The 22,135-nt window shown below is 38.3% G+C and overlaps 1 protein-coding gene across 3 annotated transcripts in view; it reads left to right on the forward strand.

Moving 5' to 3' along the window:
• Window positions 1-22,135, forward strand: part of LOC126260875 (serine/threonine-protein phosphatase 4 regulatory subunit 3) — a 129,512-nt gene that overhangs the window by 97,550 nt on the left and 9,827 nt on the right. For all 3 annotated transcript variants that reach the window (XM_049958315.1, XM_049958314.1, XM_049958316.1), the window contains exons 13-15: window positions 582-782; window positions 11,383-11,552; window positions 18,746-18,897. In XM_049958315.1, the coding sequence (XP_049814272.1) occupies window positions 582-782; window positions 11,383-11,552; window positions 18,746-18,897 (523 nt within the window). The remainder of the gene's footprint in view (window positions 1-581; window positions 783-11,382; window positions 11,553-18,745; window positions 18,898-22,135) is intronic.

The raw sequence follows: 22,135 nt of genomic DNA on the forward strand, positions 1-22,135 counted from the left end.
TTTGCATGGACTTTTCAAATGCCCCTTGTATTTTTCTTCCCTCCCCATTTTCTCTGTGTCTGTCTTTTGACTCATTCATTATTTTCTTCTTATTATTATCTATATTATTAATTTTGTTGTATTGATATTGTTATCAAAAATTCACAGGAAATTTTGGTGTTTTTATTGAAAAAAGGGAAGGGGTATCACCGAGTAAAACATTCTGTGTCTTTTTAGTAAATGAATTTTTTTTCTGTGAATCACATATTATTGAGTAATATTTTCCAGATGTTATTAACATAGTGTTGCTTTTTTTGTATAGGCTTCAATAACAGGGCAAGGTTTTCATGTAATTTCAGGATCACAACAGGCCACATTTGCTGTGAGTCCTCAGGCAATTGTATTCATGGTCTCTAGTGTTAAATAAATGCTTGCTTTAATACAAGTATAGTCTACTTCATAAAATGGTTAGTTGTGGATATTTAGAATAAGTAAATAGAGGAAGGGCTTCCAAGTGCGTGCGTTTTAATACATTCAAAAGCTTAGCATTTGCTCTGTGTGTTTTAAAATATCCAAATGTGTGTTGTTGAACTTTGTTTTAGCACCTCTCCTTGCGAACACAGTGGAGGATCGGCCTGCAAAGGAGGATTATCAGACTGTACAGCTGCTTGGTCTTATCCTGGAACTTCTCTCGTTTTGTGTGGAACATCATACATACCACATTAAAAACTGCATTCTTAACAAGGATCTTCTTAGGAGAATCCTTGTTCTTATGAAATCTACTCACACATTTCTTGTTCTCTGTAAGTTACTTATTTTTAATTTCAGTATGATAAGGGATTTTTCTGCTTCTGTCAACTGTCATGAAAAAATCTGTTATTTTGTAACTAATTGTGAATTTTAGCAGTTAATTTCCAAATAACATTTCTGCATTGTTATTATGTTGATATAAAAGGAAAAGACAGGTGCACTGACCATAGCAAAAGAGTCGCATGCAGCTCGCCATTGATGTAACGGCAGCCCACACCACATAATTCATTCTGTGTGTGCGTGTGTGTATGTGTGTACTTGAACTTGTGTTAGTGTTTTTGTGCAGAAACATTTTTGTTTTTCTCTTGATAGGCATTGTTGCTCAGGTTCACTGCCCCCCTCCCCCACAGTCTTTGGAGAAGATCTATGAGGGTCACTCCAAAAGAAATGCACACTATTTTTGTAAAAATACCGTTTTCATTCTGCATGTGTGAAAGTTTTACAGTAGATACACCCTTCCTGCTTGTTTTCAAACTTAGCTCAACCTGTTCCCGTGTATGATGCCGTCACAGCATGTCTTCAAGATGGCTGCTACACTTGACGTTCGTCAGAAGCAAGGTGCAGTCATAGAATTCTTGTGCTGCAAAAACGAGACAGTGGGAAACATCCACAAGAGGTTGAAAAGGTGTATGGAGATGCTGCTGTCGATCGCAGTACAGTTAGTCGGTGGGCAAGCAGGTTACGTGATGAAAGCGGGCACGGCAGTATTGGGGATTGTCCTCACAGTGGCAGGCCTTGTACTGCACACACTCCAGACAATCTGCAAAGAGTGAACGAATTGTCACGCTACGTTGGGATAGGGGAAGGAAGTGTTTGCAGAATACTGAAAGTGTTGGCGTTAAAAATGAGAGACTGCCACCTAATTTTCTGAATTGCCAGAACAACTATGTAGACAGAAAATTTATTTCTTGTAACAGGGATTGACATATCAGCAAGTGATGTTTAGAGAACTTGTTAAAGACTCAAGACACTGCAACAGGAATAAGTTTTGAAATATCTCGCCTAATAGCAAAAATTGTTAATTAGAAAAACAGTCTAGATCACACATGTCTCATTTATTGGTGACCAGCTTCAGTCCAAAGGTGGACCATATTCAGACTATACTCCAAACTTGATGTTTGGAGATGGATCAAGGATCTGTAGAAGTGTCCAGATACTATGAACTGCTCAATCAGCTGAGCAGTTGACAGCGGCTCGAGACTTACGCACTTCCTGCTCCTTTGATTTGTCCCCACACATCAACTTTGGAGTGTAGTTTGAAGATGGTTCACCTTTGAACTGAAACAGGTCACCGATAAACATGATTTGTGTTGTCTAGACTTATTTTTCCACAATGTTTTAGAAAATATGTTATAACAAAAAGTTACCGGTCATTTACAGATGGATATTTTGTCAAAAATGTGAGGTAGCTGCTAAAAAATTTGCCTACTGTGAGTTAAACTAGTTGAGAAAATATAGTTAAATCAGATGACTGTGAAAGGAGAATTACTGCAATGTCAGCAAATAGAAAACATCAGTTAAAACATGCTCAAATAAATCTGCTTAATTTTCATTGGCTACTGATGAATCAATCTCCACACCCTAGCTGTTAGTATTTGTGCGAGGGATAGCTTTTGTGTTTGAAGTATGTGAAGAGTTGACTGGAACAAGTTCATTGTCAGGGGAAAAAATGGGTAGTGATATGTTCACTGGACTCTTGGAACACTTTTTAAGCATTGGTTTAGATCTGACTAAGTTAGCAGGTATTATGGGTAATGGAGAGCATCTTCAAGAGCAGGAATTTGGGTTGGTATCATTACTAAAATAACATGTAGGAGTGCACTGTGAAAAATTGATACAGTTGCTCTGTATCATCTAATAGTAGACTGTGTGTCCAAAGGTAGTAGGTTTCTAAGATGTTATGAAAGCTGTGAGTTAAACAAGTAATTTCATAATCTCATGATCTTGAGTACCGACTGTTTAAAATTGTGCTGGAAAACATTGTTCGCGAATATGATGTGTGCGTGTTTTTTTTTTTTTTTGCAAAGGAATAAGAAGGCCAAGTAGTGGTAGAAAGCTGGAATGTTTTCTGAATTTTAATGATGAAATTGAAATTTTGATAACTGAAAACAACAGAAATGTCTCTAAATTAAAGAATACAGGTTGGTTACGTGACATAGCACTTTTGTCTGACACTACTAATAAATACACACCTTCAAGGCAAAAATATGTTGATTACTCAACTTTATTACACCTTTTCAATGTAAATTAAATCTGTTTCAAACCCGCCTGAGATAAGCCAATTATGTCAGTTTTCCTGATTACAAGAAAGTATCAGAAAAGTTAGAAGCCAACTTTAAGACTACATACAGTTAAAAAGTAGGTAACTTGATATTAGCCATGAAGGCTCTTTTCACTAATTTTCACAGAGTAAAGCCATTGCTAGATTTTTTTTAGGCGCCATTTTGCCTGAAAATGCACCAGAAGTGGTGCAGCTGGGACTTTTCAACATGCAAAGTGAGGAGACACTGCAAATTAAATATGTTGAATTTCTATTATTTTTGTTGATAAAAATAATTGTAGTATGTACGTAGACAGTACCTTAAAATGTGCTAGGCTGTTTGAGTCAGTCTATGTATGTATACAAACTTACTCCACAATTTAAAAAAAAAAAGGAACTGCAACACAAACGACAATTTAGAGTCAGTTCTGCATTTGCCTGTGATAACAATTAAGCCAAACATCAAAACAGCTGTGTAAATATTGTTTCTTTAAAAGTACATTGTGAAAAAGGTCATCAACTAATTATGTGTGTGTGTGTATGTATGTATGTTTGTATTATTATTGTCGTCGTGTTTGTATTATTATTGTCGTCGTCATCATCGTTATTAATTTTCCAGCCATTACAGTTACAAGATGGGCTTGTGGTATGCAGTTTAAAGTCTGTACAACACTGCCCTAAGATATCATTGAAATATTGATATTATTATACTAAAAAGAACAAATACTTAACATTTCATTATATTTATGCTTAACATAATGTTATTAAACAATGGAGAACTCAGGATGAAATAACAGATTCGAGACATTTGCTGGGAGATCACTTTTGTTGCAGGCTAGTCATGTTTACTGATGCAGTAAACCTTAGTTTCAGTAAACTGTGTGAGACTGCCATATTCCCAAGGAAGTATGTTCTGTAAAATAACTGCACAAGGTGGTGCAGTGGTTAACACACTAGATTCGCATTGGGGATGATGACAGTTCAAACCTGCATCCAGCCATCCAGAGTTAGGCTTACCAATCACTACAGGCAGATGCTGGGATTGTTCCTTTGAAAGAGCACAGTCAAGTTCATTCTTCATTCTTGACATAATCTAAGCTTGCTATGTTTCTGAATGGCCTCGATGTAATGTTGATCAGAAATTAAACCTTGTCTTCCTTCTTCCTTTCTTTGTAAAATACGGAAAAGTCACTGGTTTTCGTAGCTGCGGACGTCGCCCCGGTAGCTGAGTGGTCAGTGCGACGGAATGTCATGCCAAGGGTCCCGGGTTTGATTCCCAGCTGGGTTGCACATTTTCTCTGTTCAGGGACTGGGTGTTGTGTTGTCCTAATCATCATCATCATCATCTCATCCTCATCGACGCGCAAGTCGCCGAAATGGCATCAACTCAAAAGACTTGCACAAGGCAAATGGCCTACCCGATGGGAGGCCCTAGCCACACAACATCTCAGCTCTATCATAGCTGCGGACCAAAGGTGCACCCATTTCTTTGCAATGTAGTTAGTAATAAAGTGATGAGATATCACCAACTGCAGTAACCAGTTATTTATAGTGACACATTATTAAACATTGTTCATTGCTCTCCATGCTACTCTATTCTGTGCAAGCTTCTTCATCTACCAGTACCTTCTGCAACCTACATCCTTCTGAATGTGTTAAGTGTATTCATCTCTTGGTCCCCCTCTACGATTTTTACCCACCATGCTGCCCTCCAATACTAAATTGGTGATCCCTTGATGCCTCGAGAGTATGTCCTACCAACTGATCCCTTTTTCTAGTCTAGTTGTGCCACAAATTTCTCCTCAATTCTATTCAATACCTCCTCCTTAGTTATGTGATCTACCCATCCAATCTTCAGCATTCTTCTGCAGCACCACATTTCGAAAGCTTCTATTCTCTTCTTGTCTAAACTATATATCGTCCACGTTTCACTTCCATACAAATACAATCTATGCAAATACTTTCAGAAACGACTTCCTGACACTTAAATCTATACTCGATGTTAACAAATTTCTCTTCTTTAGAAACGCTTCCCTTGCCATTACCAGTCTACATTGTATATCCTCTCTACTTCGACCATCATCAGTTATTCTGCTCCCCAAATAGCAGAACTCATTTACTACTTTAAGCGCCTCATTTCCTAATCTAATACCCTCAGCATCGCCCGATCTAATTCGAATATATTTCATTATCCTCGTTTTGCTTTTGTTGATGTTCATCTTATATCCTCCTTTCAAGAAACTGTCCATTACATTCATCTGCTCTTCCAGGTCCTTTGCTGTCTCTGACAGAATTACAATGTCAATGGCGAACCTCAAAGTTTTTATTTCTTCTCCATGGATTTTAATTCCTACTTCAAATTTTTCTTTTGTTTCCTTTACTGCTTGCTCAATATACAGATTGAATAACATCGGGGATAGGGTACAACCCTGTCTCACTCCCTTCCAAACCACTGCTTCTCTTTCATACCACTCGACTCATATAACTGCCATCTGTTTCTGTACAAATTTTAAATAGTCTTTCGATCCCTGTATTTTACTCCTGCCACCTTCAGAATTTGAAAGAGAATATTCCAGTCAACATTGTCAAAAACTTTCTCGAAGTCTACAAATGCTAGAAACGTAGGTTTGCCTTTCCTTAATCTATTTTCTAAGATAGGTCATAGGGTCAGTATTGCCTCATGTGTTCCAACATTTCTACAGAATCCTAACTGATCTTCCCAGAGGTCGGCTTCTACCAGTTTTTCCATTCATCTGTAAAGAATTTGTGTTAGTATTTTGCAGCCATGGCTTATTGAACTGATAGTTTGGTAATTTTCACATCTGTCAACACCTGTTTTTTTTTTTTTTTTTTTTTTTTTTTTTTTTTTTTTTTTTTTTTTGGGATTGGAATTATTATATTGTTCTTGAAGTCTGAGGGTATTTTACCTGTCTCATACATCTTGCTCACCAGATGGTAGAATTTTGTCAGGGCTGGCTCTCCCAAGGCTATCAGTAGTTCTAATGGAATGTTGTCTACTCCCGGGGCCTTGTTTCGACCTAGGTCTTTCAGTGCTCTGTCAAACTCTTCACACAGTATCATATCTCCCATTTCATCTTGATCCTATTCCATTTCCGTAATATTGTCCTCAAGAACATCGCCCTTGTATAGACCCTCTATATACTCCTTCCACCTTTCTGCTTTCCCTTCTTTGCTTAGAATTGGTTTTCCATCTGAGCTTTTGATATTCAAATAAGTGGTTCTCTTTTCTCCAAAGGTCTCTTTAATTTCCATTTGCCTGTAATAAAGTAGTGATATAGCAGTTCTAGGATTATTAAAATACTTTGTTGTTATCTGAGAAATGTATGTTTAATGCCCTTTTCCACTGCAACTGTTCTGACATTTAGTATTCTGCTTTTTTTCTGTCTTAAGTATACTTAGAACGTTTTTCACCAGGTGTTTGCCATGGTGGTGACAAGTGTTTGCTCGTCTCTTTCACATGTTATGGTAACTGAGTTTCCATTCTGTTATCAGCAAAGGTTAAAATTGAAAACTTGCATTACACATTCATTTTATCACTTTTTTCTCTAGTTATCAGACCAGTGAATGAATGAAGTATAAGTTATCCACTTGAACCTCTGCCACCACCAAAAAGGAAAGGCTATTGTCATAATATCATGCGAAAGGATCAGTTAGCACGTGCCACCACTGAGGATACTCTTCAATAAACCAGGAAAAAGAAATCAAAGTAATAAATTTGAGTATTGCTTTGTATAGGTACATTTTGTTGTATATGTTGGTGAGCTGCTTAGGCCTCCACTTCACATTTTTCTGCCCCCCCTCTCCCCCCCCCCTTCGCAAAATCAGGTCTCCTCCTGTTTCTTACCAGCTTTACAAAATTGGATCTACATATGTTGAGGAAAAGTGGGAATGTCTCAAACTTTGTTTCCATCTCAGCCACCCTTCAAGCTCCCCCCCTCCCAATCTTCTCTTTTAAATTCCCCCCCCCCCCCCCCCCCGCCCCCCCTTCAGGAGAGAAGAACATCACATTATACTACAAAGTTATCAAAGATTACACAAACAATAGAAAATCCTGAAAATTTTATGAAAAGGATAGATTGCTACTTGCCGTATAGAGAAGATGTTGAGTTGCAGACAGGCACAACAAAAAGACTGCTGTACATTTGAGCTTTTGGCAGAAGTACTGCTTGTAAAGTAGAAAACACCCACAAGCATAGCTCACACACACACACACACACACACACACACACACACACACACACACGTCTCAGCGACTAGAGACAGTATTCATGTGTGTCGCTTGTGTGTGTGTGTGTGTGTGTGTGTGTGTTTTCTACTTTGTAAGAACACTTTTTGGCTGAAAGTTCAGAAGTCTTTTTATTATGCCTGTCTTCAACTTAAAACATCTACTTTATATAGTAGGTAGCAGTCTATCCTTTTCATAATATTGTCAAAGGTCTATACAATAATATAGTATTTCTATAGTTACATGTTAAACTTTAGTGACTGTATTAGGAGGTTCAGAAGATTTAATAAGTTCAAAAGTAAGTGCTGAGGCCTGTAAGCAATCCACAAAACCAGAAAAATTGTGAATTGCATTTGTTTTTAGTTACAGGGGACAATAGAAGGTAGTTCCAAATATTTAGAAGAAACTGCTGAATTGGGCATATAGATATTGACAACCTGAAGAAAGTAGTACAGTGATATAACAGCAGGATAATTCAGTTAAATGATGAGTAACTTTGATAGTTACTAACTACGTTCTTGAAATAATTTGTTTGTTCCAGCATGAGAGCCTAGTGGTACGGTTCTGTTCTCTATATGGTGAGCTATAACACTTCCGTTTCCATGCTTATCAATTTTTAGCCCTCTGACACTGCCTCAGAGAACTTCTTATCAGATAATCATCAGTTGGCTGTCTAATGTTATTGCTTGTATTGATGACAACATAGGCAATTGTTAGAGCTGCATATAAAATATGGCTCTGGGTTATTAGGAAATGGAAATAAAATTTGAGTGGATAACTACAAATATTTTTAGCATACAGCATTGTATAGGGTGCAAGGATTGGACAGACCTGTACTATACTCACGCTCCATTAGATAGTATATAAAGATTTGGTATTTAATGCAGTCCGGCAGCTGAATCGTTGTAGTTTAGTTTTCAAATGGTAATAGAAATGCTCTCAGATATTCAATACAATTGATTACACAGTGTGAAAGACATCCAACTGACTATCTATTGCAGGATTTCTTGAAGGGAAATTTTGGAGATTTGATCCTCCAGAATATACTAAAACTGGAATAAATTATATGTAACTATTTTTTTCACAGTTTTTAACTCATGAAAAAATAACTCAGACCTCCAGAGCTAAAGATTTGACATTTTTGGTAGTATAAATGTCTACAAAAAGTGTTTTATAAGTAAAAATAGAGAAAAGCGTAAAACATCACACTTGGTTAAAGATGTTACATAACTTTTTATGGAAGCCAACATCAGTTTCAGCTTCTTTAAATGTCATTTCATCACTGTTTTTGTCTCTCTGTTTTTATTGTTTTCCGCATTGTGTTCTGATAATTGTTGAGTTGAAAAAATAATTTGTGTTTTTATAAGTAGTAACTGAAGATGATGTGATTATCAACATTTTGCACTTGATATTCTGAGAGCGATAGTACAAGTATGGTGTAATTTAAAAATTAGTTTTTTGCAGTGTTAATCTCAGTTTACACAGTATACAGGAGTTGTGATATGTTATGGTGGGTTTGTCTTAAACGTTATTGAAGAGTTACTAAAAAAAAAAAAAAAAAAAAAGGCAACCTATTTAATTGTGCGATACTTTAAGCATGTTTTAACAGGGTGTATACAACCCGGAGAGCCGGTAAAAACCCAGGAATTTTTTAGAATTCTGGGAATTTTTTGTTGTTTCAGTTAAATTTTTGTAATCTTGACTGGTAAGAACCGATACTCTAACAAAGGATATTACTGTATCCCGCTACTGCAGAATAACACTGCAGCATTAAAACATGAAAGAGAGAAAAAAAATAAAATAAAATAAAACTTAAATTGCAAAGGAAATTTGCCATATGAAATAACATAGTGTTTGTACTAACGTCTGCCAACAGCAAAATGTGTCAAAGGCTTTCAGAAGACTATGCAATGCTTCATAACAACAAATTGCCTCCAACGAACGTGACATCACAACTGTTTACATTAGACTCATTTAATCAGTTACAAGCGGGCTCATGCACACGCGCAGTTGAGCCGTGAATGAGTAGTACCTTCTCCCACATCTGGCCACAGAAATGTGGCTGTTGGCTGTGTAAGCAGCAGTAGCAGCAACCAGCCACATGGTACCCAGAAAAATTTTACTTGCGCTCCCAAGCTGCCAGATTCATGCATGCGCAGCAGGCCCTGATCTGGTGGGGGTTGGGGGCAAACTGGGGTATCTGAACTGGGCGGCAATTTCGGGGGTAGGGGGCAAATTCATATTCTTGTGGAAAACAACTTTGTTTCACAAAGCATCTAGCATCCAGCACACGTCGGTCTATCGATTAACCATATGACTTTGAAACGCACCCCTGCTCGTTTTTTGAACACATTCTAAGTTGATTTTTGAATGTGTGCATAGTGTACATGATGTCTCTGCCAGAGGAGTCCTCATGACATCTAGAAATAAACTTTCCTGCAGACAAAACGGGACGGGGCTCTAGGAGCTGAGCGGAATAAAGCTGAACCAGTGAATACCAAATGCTGTTTGTTTATGTGGTCGATTTGGTTTGCGAATGTTCAGCGTTGTTATAATTACTAGTGAAATCCATAGATTCAGACTACCTGAGTGGAAATAAATGAGTAACAGGAATAACAGGTAAGAAAGAATACATATTATGTTCTCGGTGTATCCAAGAATGTGAAATTTTGACAGATAATTTTTTGAGAGATTCCTACACTAGACAGGGCCAGTTGAAGTCCCTGTGTGTTTAATTTCCTCTGTCCTGAAATTGATGACATCCATTACAAAATATCCATGTTCGAGTTCCACAGAGCGAAATCCAGTGATGTGCGGTATAAGATTATAGTTTGAAGAGACATGGCACTGCACTGCACACTTAAAACCAAATAACATGTTGGAAATTTTGTCGAAGATATATGTTTTATGTATCAGACTCTACAGAAAGATGTGTGCTACAAAATGAACTTATTTCTGAAAAGTCTTATTTGGCTAGTTTCAACTGTTCACTGTATTTCAAGTGCACGTTTTCATCTTCTAGCACATATGGCATTATGCCATAATAAAGAATCAAACATGAGATAATACAGTACTGGTACTCATGCCCCGAAAACCACATTGAAAAGCTTAATATCAGGCTGAGGTCTACGTCATTTGGAATCTGGACATACGAATGTGCACTTTAAGGCAAACCATGCATTTTAGTATGGATCACGAAATTCCGACACTCATGGAGTATCCTCTGATGTTTTGTTTCTTTTATGACATAATGCAAGATCTTTTAATGTTTCACAAGTAAGAACATACGGGCTTCCTACGTCACCGTAGCTGCGCCAGCATGGTGGCGCCTCTTATCTTGCGCTCTCTGGCAACTGCTGAAATGAATCTATTTATAACAGGTCGCGGGAAAATATTGTGAATTGTTGTTTGAAAAGCGTTATTTTGAAAGTAAATTTCCTTTTTCGCAAGGTGAACTATGTGCGAGAATGTAGATGAATTTCTTAAATCGCAGAGCGTTTGCTCTCTTTTGAAAATCAACTCGTTGATGACAAGCCATTTAGCAGAATTTCGAGCCCAGAAGATAAAAGATTTATGTCGCTATTAAAAATTTTAGTGGCATATTTGTGTGATGTATCTTAAAGTGTAACGTGCTAAACAGATCAACATTATATGCGAAAGCTTTTCTTTTCTTGTAACAACACCATGTATATTAATTTAAACCATTAACTTTTCCTGTTGGTGGAATTCGAATTTATACTTTCGTAACACAAAAATATGCAGCATACCTGTTGCTTCACATCAAAGATCTTTCCAAAACGTGTTTCTGCCCCCAGAGTTTCATTTTCTAAAGTGCCGGTAAATTCTACGCTGCTGTATAAAACATATCCATTCAAAGGATAGGTTTTACAGTTCCGAGGGAAAGTATACTCTCACTTAACATGGAAAAAGTGTATTTTCACCTGGGAGAAAATGTATTATTAAACGGGAGATCCGGGAAAAATCCAGGAAATTTTTTTCCTTGTCTGCATATACACCCTGTTTAAACAACAGTGTTGATGACATCAGGATTGCACAGCTTTCTAACGGTATTGTGTTTTGTTCACAGGTGCTCTCAGGTTTATGCGCAAAATTATTGCCTTAAAAGATGAATTCTATAACAGATACATCATCAAAGGAAACCTTTTTGCCCCAGTAATTGATGCATTTATAAGAAATAATGGACGTTACAATCTTCTCGACTCAGCTATTTTGGAAATGTTTGAATTCATAAAACTGGTAAGTTCTCGAGCATTGTATGTATGTAATCACATCACGGGTAATAATTTATTAAAACTTACTTGTAAAGTTTTTACCTTATTGTTCCTTGCCTGGTTTAAAAAGCACCACAGTTTGGAGAGACACATTTCATGTTTATAAGGCAATGTGATCTGTATCATAAATTCTCATCAATGCACATTACTGCCATGAATGGCAACTTCCATTTAACTCCTCCACTTGACAAACACACACACACACACACACACACTGTACAAAACCCATTAACAACCAGTAAATTAAAATGCAGAACAAAGCCTGATTCATAGTTTTGTAGGTTTCACTGTAAGAAATATCTTCCTGATCCAAACCAGATCAAATACCTGCAGAATTATTCGTTCTAACTACAACAGCTAATCAGTCACATTGATTGTACCATCACTTGTTTTAGATGCTTAACAATGTAGGCACAGTCCATTAGTGCTTTTTTTCCTTAACATTTTTTTATTGCACTGACTTCCTTTCTTATATTCTGAGCTGATGAATATCAAGTGTAAAGTCTTTCTCCCCTTCAGCCCACTGTTTAAAATTCCAAGCTAACCAACCTTACTCTACATCCTTCCCAAACACACCACACCATTCCATACAATACAATTGGTCCAGGTGTCAAGGCATCTAATATGAACAGTTCCAATTTGTCAGCTATACTGCAGTTACTGATTGGCTCTTTGTGTCAAAGTTGTATCATCAACCACAAGAACAAGTGTTGGTTGTTCACCAACTGTTATACAACTCATATTGTGTCATTAGCACCTCTGAAGGTGCTTCCAGCTTAATCATAACTTACCTGGAGGTAGTTTCACTGTTGTTCACCTTCTATCACACATTGTCATTTCTTTGCATTATTTTGCTACCTACCTGTTTAGTTTGCATTTGCATGAAGGGAGCTTATGATTAAGATACTACTATCATATTCAGGAGAAACAGAGTTAAAATCTCCATTGATGTTTCAGTTTTGAAGTTTATGTGGTTTATCTCGTTCGCTTCCATGGAACTTAGGATTAATTTTCTCCTCTGTGAGCACTGAGCGAGGTGGCGCAGTGGTTAGCACACTGAACTCGCATTATGAAGGGCGATGTTTCAAACCCACGTCCGGCTGTCCTGATTTAGGTTTTCCATGATTTCCCTAAATCACTTCAGGGAAATGCCCCGGTGGTTCCTTTGAAAGGGCGTGGCCAAATTCCATCCCCATCGTTCCATAATCTGAGCTTGTTCTCGTTCTCTTAAAACCTCATTGTCGATGGGACGTTCAACACTAATCTCCTCCTCCTCCTCCTCCTCCTCCTCCTCTGTTAGCAGCTTCTTGCCATCTCCATTTGCTGTAATATTCTGATCTGCAAATTCCATAATTTGATTCTTTCCACATGCTGTTTCCGACTCTCTCTCTGATTCTAGATCACGAGTACTATGTTTACTCAACCATAAGATGATGATATTTTCCCCAAATTCATTAGTTGAAAAACACAAGGTTGTCTTACATTCACAGATTAAACTATTGCTGCTGAGTTCAGTGTTGTTACGTTTTGTAATAGATTTTATAGGGTGGTCTTAAATTTATGATGAAATTTTGCAATTGATATCACATACACATTCAATCTGAAGGTTTGTAGGAACGACGAAATCAGCTTAGCCAAGTATTAGGATGAATGTAGGGAGGGGAGGGCAGTGGCGAGTTGGCAGCAAACCTTCTCATACTGCCAACTGTGGGAATATATTACTGTACTGTGTACATTGGCTTTTTATGAGCAGCTGACACATTTAAACTTCAGTCCGCTGAAACTGTTTGTAGTCAAACTTAAACACACTTCAAATTCAGACAAATGCTCAACAATACTGCACATTTTTACGGGAGACAAATTAATGCTGACAAAAATATGTTCCCACAGAGCACTTGAAACATGGCTTAGCAAATGACATGAGTTTCAATAACAGCACTAAAACTGCTACTTCTCTACAGCACTGTTGATTTTCAAGGTTGGTTACAGTAAATCTGAAAGGGGACAATGTATTGTTGTCATCCGTTTTTCATATGTTGTCAGCAATGAAAGAACTGTAAATTGCAGGAATCAACAATGGATGTTGATTATAGCTGTGACTGTTGAAAAACATGAATCTATAAGTTAGTGTTTCACAATTGGTTCACACAGACAAGATGATGGTAAATTAAGTTAATGGTGATTCATGAAGCAAAGACCTCAAACAACTGTACTGCAGGAAGAAAATTTAGTGTCACAGAAACGGAGGTTGTAGATGGCATCAGATAAACAGTGTATTAAATAACACCAGTTCTATGCACCAAACTGTCAAGGAACCAAAGCATGGAAGTTTTCTTAAATTAAAGCAACAGATTGTTCAGTATGTGTAAGAGAGACACAGTAAGCCTCCCAGATTACTCGAAAAGTTATCCCAATGAAGGTGCTGGACATAAAGAGGGATTTACCAACTTGCATATGCCATGGAATTCAAAACAAGTACTGGTTTATGGGTATGATACAGAGCAATGCTAGCTCAGTGACAGCAGCATCTTCAGTGAGTTATTATTTTGTGACTGTTAAAGATAAAGAATGTTCTTTACTGTTTGTATACATCTATTAGTTTTTAAATCATAATAACAGATATTTCGAAGAAAAAAAAAAAAAAAAAACAAATAAAATTATGAATTCATACCTTTTTACCGCATGGTGTGGTTTTTCCGATGTTTTGTGTTTCTAAAGTGTCTGTTTTGTTTCACAGTTTGTCATCTGCAACCCCTTACACCTTAAAGTAGATAATTGTTATTTCTATGCTTGAAATTAATTAATTCTCTCTCTCTCTCTGTGTGTGTGTGTGTGTGTGTGTGTGTGTGTGTGTGTGTCTATTTACATTATGTTTCACTTACGTTTTCTTTTTCCTCATCTTCATCACTGTCAAACACTATAGATTGAGTTGCCACTGTCACTGTTTCCCAGCTGTAAAAACAAACATGGCGGACAGTGGAACAGTTGAAGGTGTAAAAACAAGATGGCTGACAGTGGAACAGTTGAAGGTGTTCGTGGCGGTTGTTCTGAATCTTTCAGAGGTGGAAGGAGTATCAGGAAGGAAAAAATATAAATAGATATATTGATTGAGGTGGGAGGGCTATGGGACCAAATGACGAGGTAATCTGTATACTTGTACGAACCATGTTTGTTTTTTAAGTAAGTACTGTTTTGAAATTAAAAAAAGACGTGCTAAGATATCTCAATAATTTTGTTTTTACATGAAAGCCTGTACCTTAATCTATGCACTGACGCTATTACAATCTGATTCTTTCTTGTTTACGTTGTGTACTGAGTGTTAAAGATGCCTCCAATAATCGTGAGTCCCACCGACGGTGAAGTACAGGCTGTTATAAGATTTCTTAGTGCTAAAGGCCTAAAAGCGATGGATATTCATCATGAGATCTGTGCATGATGAACAACAGAGAGGGCGTCCTTCGGTCATTAATGAAAGTTTGGTGCAGGAAGTGGACAATAAGGTGACAGAAAACAGGCACTTTATGATTTCCTCCTTGCGGGATGACATTCCTAATGTTTCTCATAGTGTCTTGTATGCCATTGTGACCGAGCACTTGAATTACCGAAAATTGTGTGTACGTTGGGTACCAAAAATGTTGATGGATGTGCACGAAACCAAACGTTTAGACAGTGTATTGACTTTACTTGAGCGGTACCACAATGACGTTGATGATTTCTTAAGCCAAATTGTTACGGGTGATGAAACATGGGTGGCCTACGTCACACCAGAATCAAAGCAACAGTCCATGGAAGTTGAGCAAGGGTATCGTTTTGCTGCAAGACAATGCCCGTCTGCATCTGGCGAATCAGACCAAAGACCTCATCACATCTTTTCAATGGGAAACTCTAGATCATCCTCAGTACAGCCCTGATCTTGTACCCAGTGACTACCATCTGCTCCTGCACTTGAAGAAACACCTGGGCAGTCAGCGTCTTCAAGACGACGATGAAGTCAAAACAGTGGTGATGCAGTGGTTAACAAGTCAGGCGGCAGACTTCTATGAGGAGGGCATTCAAAAACTGGTACAACGTTATGACAAGTGCCTCAATATTGACGGAAATTATGTAGAAAAGTAGATTAAGGTACAGGTTTTCATGTAAAAATAAAATTATTGAGATATCTTAGCACGTCTTTTTTTTAATTTCAAAACAGTAGTTACTTAAAAAACACGTCTCGTAAATGAAAATAATCATTCCAGTGGTAGTGGTTATATCAGGAGACCAATAAAAAATAAAATCTCTGCCATGTTTCCAACACAATGGTTTATTTTTAAATGTCAGTGATAGAGAAGTCATGATTAAACTAATTATAATATGTGGAATGATAGGTGGAGATCGCTTCAGTGTTATGAGCTTATTTGAAGAAAATGTACTGTCATATGTTTCATTTCAGTAAAGAGGAATGTACACAACAAATTTCTTCAAGTGTGCCAACCTTGAGCAGTTGGTTGGAAAACCAACTCGAGATGGGAACATATTAGATACCTTGGTGACAAACAGACCTGATCTTTTTGAGGAAGTTAATCTAGAAGAAGGTATTAGCAATCATAATGTTGTTGTGGCTTCTATGTCAATAGAAGTTGCAAAAAAACCAAAGAAACAATGTAGAGTTTTCTTGTTTGGGAAAGCAAATAAAAGCGTCATTAATGAATATCTTCATAGTCAGCGCCAGGCATTCACTGCGGGACACAAGGATATTGAGCATCTTATGTCGGAATTTAAAGGTATTGTACACCATGTGCTAGAGAAGTACGCCTAGCAAAAATATAGGTGAGAGGAAGGATCCACCTTGGTACAACAAACATATTAGGAAGTTGCTGAAAAAGCAGAGAATTTTGCACAGTTGTTTTAAACATAGTCACTGCCCTGCTGACAAACAGAAATTATGCCAAATGAAAGCAGCTGTCAGAAGGACAATGAGAGATTCTTTTAACAAATTTGAAAGCAATATTTTATCTGCAGATTCAAAAAATAACCCCAAAAAATTTTGGTCGTATGTAAAATATATGAACGCTTCAAATAATTCAGTTCCTTCTCTTGCTGACAGTACAGGTAATAAAACTGATGATGAAAAACAGAAGGCCGAAATTCTAAGCGTAGCTTTCAAAAACTTGTTTAAGGTAGAGGACTGCAGCACCATTCCCCCTTTCAATTATCGAACAAACGCAAGTATGGCTGACATAGTGTTCAGTGTATCTGGGATTATAAAACAGCTAAGATCCTTAGACGCCAGGAAGGCATCTGGCCCAGACAGTATCCCCGTAAGATTATATGGTGACTATGCTACAAATATAGCACCATTCTTATCCATCATCTACCAGAGATCATTGGAACAGCGGAAAGTTCCACGGGACTGGAAGAAGGCCCAGGTCATAGCAATGTAGAAAATCGGATGCATATAATTACCGTCCAATTTCACGGACATAGATTTGTTGTAGAATCATGGAACATATTTTGTGTTCAGACATAATGTCTTTTCTAGACTATGATAAGCTCATCTGCAGAAACCAGCACGGTTTTAGGAAACAGCAGTCATGTGAGACACAGCTGGCCCTCTTTGTGCATGATATACAACAGGCTCTAGATACCGGCTCCCAGGTGGATGCCATATTTCTCGACTTTCGAAAGGCATTCATCCGATGACATATGCTGTTGGATAGAAAGTTTTCTAACAGACAGGGAGCAATATGTCGTCCTTAATGGGGTGACTTCAACAAAAACAAGCGTAACTTCAGATGTGCCCCACGGCAGCGTAATAGGTCCACTGCTTTTTACAATTTACATAAATGATCTGGTTGATGGTTATTCACAGCGACATTAGACTGTTTGCCGATGATGCTGTAATCTACAGGAAAGTAGTATCACACAGAAGTTGTGAACAAATCAATGAGGATTTGCAGAAAATAAATGTTTGGTGTAATTACTGGCAGTTATTTCTCAATATTAGTAAGTGTAACCTACTGCGTATAACAAGGCAAAAATCCTCATTAATGTAAGAGTACAAAATAAGTGCCCAGTCTTTGGAAGCGGTAACATCAGTCAAGTATCTGGGTGTGACTATTCGAAATGATCTCAAATGGAATGATCAGATTACACAAGTAACGGGTAAGCCAAACTCTAGATTGTGGTTTATTGGTAGAATCCTGCAGTCCTTCAACAAAGAAAATAGCTTACAATACGTTAGTTCGTCCAGTCTTAGAGTATTGTTCGTCTGTATGGGACCCATACCAGTTGTGTCTCATTCAAGAGATTGAGAAGGTCCAAAGAAGAGTAGCAAGATTCATGACATACATTTAGCTATCGTGAGAGCATTACAAATCTCATATAAAGTTTGAAGTGGGACACACTTGCAGATAGACAGCGCGCTAAACGGATGGGGGCTGTTCACCAAATTTCGAAATCCGATCTTCACTGAGGATATAGAGCATGTATTATCATCTCCAACTTTTACCATTCAAAGATAAGGGAAATTAGAGCTCGTACTGAGGTGTTCAGGCAGTCGTTTTTCCCGCGCGCGATCCATGAGTGGAACAGAGGGGGAGAAATATAATTTTGGCACGAATTGTGCCCTCCGCCACACACTGCTTGGTGGCTAGCGGAGTGTATATGTAGATGTGTATTTGTCATCCTGTATTTTTGATAATGTGATAATTGTCATTTAAATTGCAAAACTCGCTGAAAAGAACCAACTCTTTTGTTTTCATTCCATAATCGCTCTGTTATTTGAACGTGGAAACCGCTATCATCATCAGCATGTTATGTTTCTCAGAGGACCACTCCTTACCTTTCTTTTGCTAATTCCAAGTGATTTCAGATGTTCTCAGGTTGACTTAGCAGAGCTAAATGCATCATAGACATGGTCTATGGTGTACATACTCACATATTGTCAGTTTGAAATAGAGTTTAAAAATGGGTAAGAATTATTTTGAAAAATAATTATATTTTAACTGTGTTTTTAACATCAGTTTGGATACTAGATGTTGTTTTTATGGACAACGAGACGCTGTACTATATTTTAGCAGCTTTCGTGAAACAAGATTATTTACATGTAGTAATAAACTTACACTAAAGTGTTGGTATGTTAGTGCTAACTTAGTTATGCATTTCTTTATTTTACAGGAGGACATAAAGTCATTATGTTCACATGTTGTGGAAAATTTTGGTAAAGTGTTAGATGATATTGATTACGTGCAGACGTTCAAAGCCTTGAAACTGAGATATGATCAGCGACAAGACAAACTGAAAGATCGGGACAGAGCTGCACTTGACAGGTGAGTTTATATTTAAATATTAAGTAATTTTGAATATGGACTTCTGACCACGGTATTAATGCGCTAGGCCTCCCATGGCAGTTATCAAAAACACGCATTGAGGTTGCAATAAATACATACAGTGTTGCCTAATAAAATGCACTGCGCTGTGAATGATTTTAAAACAGTTCTGCAAGTGCTGCCAAGTGTTTAACTGGATCCTAATCAAATATCATGATAAAAACTCATGATAAACTGACCAAAACGCCTTCACTCCCAGGTGCAATGATATTGTAGTCAACTAATAAGTGACTAATATGTACATAACCCATTTGGAATATTTTGTGTTGGGTGATATAATTGGTTTCAAAATGCTGTAAATCAGTTTGACACTGGCTTCAAACAAATGATTACACACTGTTCTTAAGGTTTTTCAGTATATCTTATGAATATTAATCATCATAGTACTTAGGCATCTGTTAGCTGCTTCTGCATCATTGCATAAAATATCAGTATGAGTTCTGAGTTTTATGATAGTTGAGTTGAGTAATTAATAATAAGACAGATACAAGCATTATGATGAGTCCCTGAAGTGAATTGTATTTGGCATCAGTTAACTCTTCGTTTTATTTTAATGTAACTAATTGTGTCTAACAATTGCAAAGTTATGAATTTGACAAAAAGGATAATGATATAAATGCTCACAGCTTTGGTTGTGTAAGTTAAAGTAAATTATAAATGATATAGGGAAGTTCTTGTAGCATATAATACTTTAGGGTTAAAGGAGACCACACACTGAAAAAAAGAATTGAGTTGTCAATACGCACACACAAAAGAAAGGGAATGTGATAGCTTTCAGAATTATCCTTTGACGAGTTACACACACACACACACACACACACACACACACACACACACACACACACACACGCCTATGCCCCAACATGGTGCCTGCTAGACTAACAGTGCCAGTGCTGTTTTGCAGCAGGTGGACTAGTTGTGATGGGAGCAGTGTCAGGTGGGTGGGTCGAGGGGAGGGACTAGGGGTGGGTGGCTAGCAGTTCGGAAGGATGCAGCCTTTCTGCCAGCTAGGATTGCAGCAGGGAGAGATGGCAGGCAGGTATATGGGCTGGTATGATTGTAGCGACAAGAGGGAAGCAGAACACACTGAAGACGACATGGGGACATGAATTGGGAGGATTGACAGGATGTGGGAACGCAAAACTGTTGGGGGGATGGTCCAGTGACTGTGGGCTTCCTGAGATTGAGGCCAGGATGATTATGGAAGTGGATTGTGTGTTGTAAGGATAACTCTCATCTGTGTGATTCAGAGAAGCTGGTGGTGAAGAGAAGCATCCCAATCGCATGAGCTGTGAAACAGCCATTGAAGCTGATGGTTTTGTGCTCAGTTGCATGTCATGTGGTCAACTTTGTTCTTGACAACAGTTTGGCAGTGGCCATTCATCATAGTGGAAAGCCGATTGTTAGTCATACCAGCATAAAAGGCTGTGCAGTATTTACAGCAGAGTTGGTATATGGCATGGCTGCTTTCACAGGTGGCCCTGTCTCTGATGGGATCAAATAAGTCTGTGGCATGACTGGAGTACGAGGTGCTGGGTGGGTGGACAGGGTAGGTCTTACACCTTGGTCTGTGGCAAGAGTTTGGGAGTGACTTCGGGATGGACTAGGATGTTGTATAGGCTGGGTATGCAAGAGAATGCCACATTAGGAGGGTTGGGAAGCATCTTAGGTAGTATGTCCCTCATTTCAGGTGATGTGAGAAATAATGAAAGCCCTGGTGAAAAATCTGGTTGAGTTGTTCCACACTAGGGTGATGTTGGTTGATGAGAGGGGCACTCTTTTAGCTAATTCTTGGGGATGGTGGTAGGATAGGATATGCGGATTGTGAGGCTATGGCAGGAAAAGTCTGTTTTGTGAACCAGATTTGGGGGGATATTGCCTGTCTGTGAGTGTCTTTGAAGGGCCTCCAGCATAATGGGCAAGGGAGACGATGTCACTGCAGATGCCTCATCACAGGTGCCTCCTTTTTATGACAATGATTTTTGGTGTGGAAGGCGTGGCAGCTATCAGTGTGGTAGTTAGTGGGATTAATGTGGACAGCCTATACACCTGTAGATGATGAATCTGCAGTGACAAGAACTCCCTTGCCCAGTATGCTGGATACCTCGCAAAAGCCTCCACAGACAGCCAATAGCCCCACCCTACTCACACCTAGTCCCAAACAGATTTACTGTGCCATATCCTCACACACCTCCTTTTCTCCCACCATTCCCAAGAACCGCTCTAACGGTTTCGGCGATAAGAGAAGTGGTGCAAAGGTGTTTTGCGAACTTCACACTTTTTCTTACTACAGTTGACTTACGTGAAACGTTTAGCCGATCTTCATCTGGAAGAAAACTGGGAAAATCCTGGGAATTTTTTAGAATTCCAGGAATTTTTCATTGTTTTAGTTTTCAGTTAAATTTTTGTAATTTTGACTTATAAGTACCTATACTCTAACAAAGGATATTACTGTATCCCGCTAGTCCAGAGTAATACTGCAGGAAAAAAACATGAAGGAGAGAAAAACTAAAATAAAACTCAAATTGCAGAGGAAATGTGCCATATACAACAACAAAACACAATGCTAATGCAAGCATCTGCCAAAAGCAAAATGTGTCAAAGGCTTTAGGAAGACTATGCAATGCTTCATAACAACAAATTGCCTCCGATGAGCTTGACGTCACAACTGTTCACATTAGATTCATTTTAGCAGTTACGAGGAGGCTCCTGCACATGCGCAGTTGAGTCATGTATGAGTAGTAACTTCTCCCGCTTCTGGTTACAGAAATGTGGCTGTTGGCTGTGTAAGCAGTCACAGCAAGCTGCTACTACATGCAACCACGACAAATTTTACTGGTGCGTTCAAGCTGCCAGATCCATACATGCGCAGCAGGCCCGGATCTAGGAAGGGGGGGACAAACTGAGGTATCTGGACTGGAATGCAATTTCGGGGGGGGGATTCATATTCTTGAGGGGAGAAACCTTGTTTCACAAAGCGCCTTGCATCCAGTGCACATTGGTCTACCGATTATTCACATAATTTTTGAAACCCATCCCTGTTGGTTTTTGAAATATTCTAAGTTAATTTCTAAATGAATCACAAGTTGATTTTTGAATGTGTGCATAGTGTACATTATGTGTGTCAGGGGAATCCTCGTCACATCTAGAAATAAACTTTCCTGCAGGCAAAACGGAA

Source organism: Schistocerca nitens, chromosome 5, assembly GCF_023898315.1.
Source record: "Schistocerca nitens isolate TAMUIC-IGC-003100 chromosome 5, iqSchNite1.1, whole genome shotgun sequence".
Lineage (NCBI taxonomy): Eukaryota > Metazoa > Arthropoda > Insecta > Orthoptera > Acrididae > Schistocerca > Schistocerca nitens.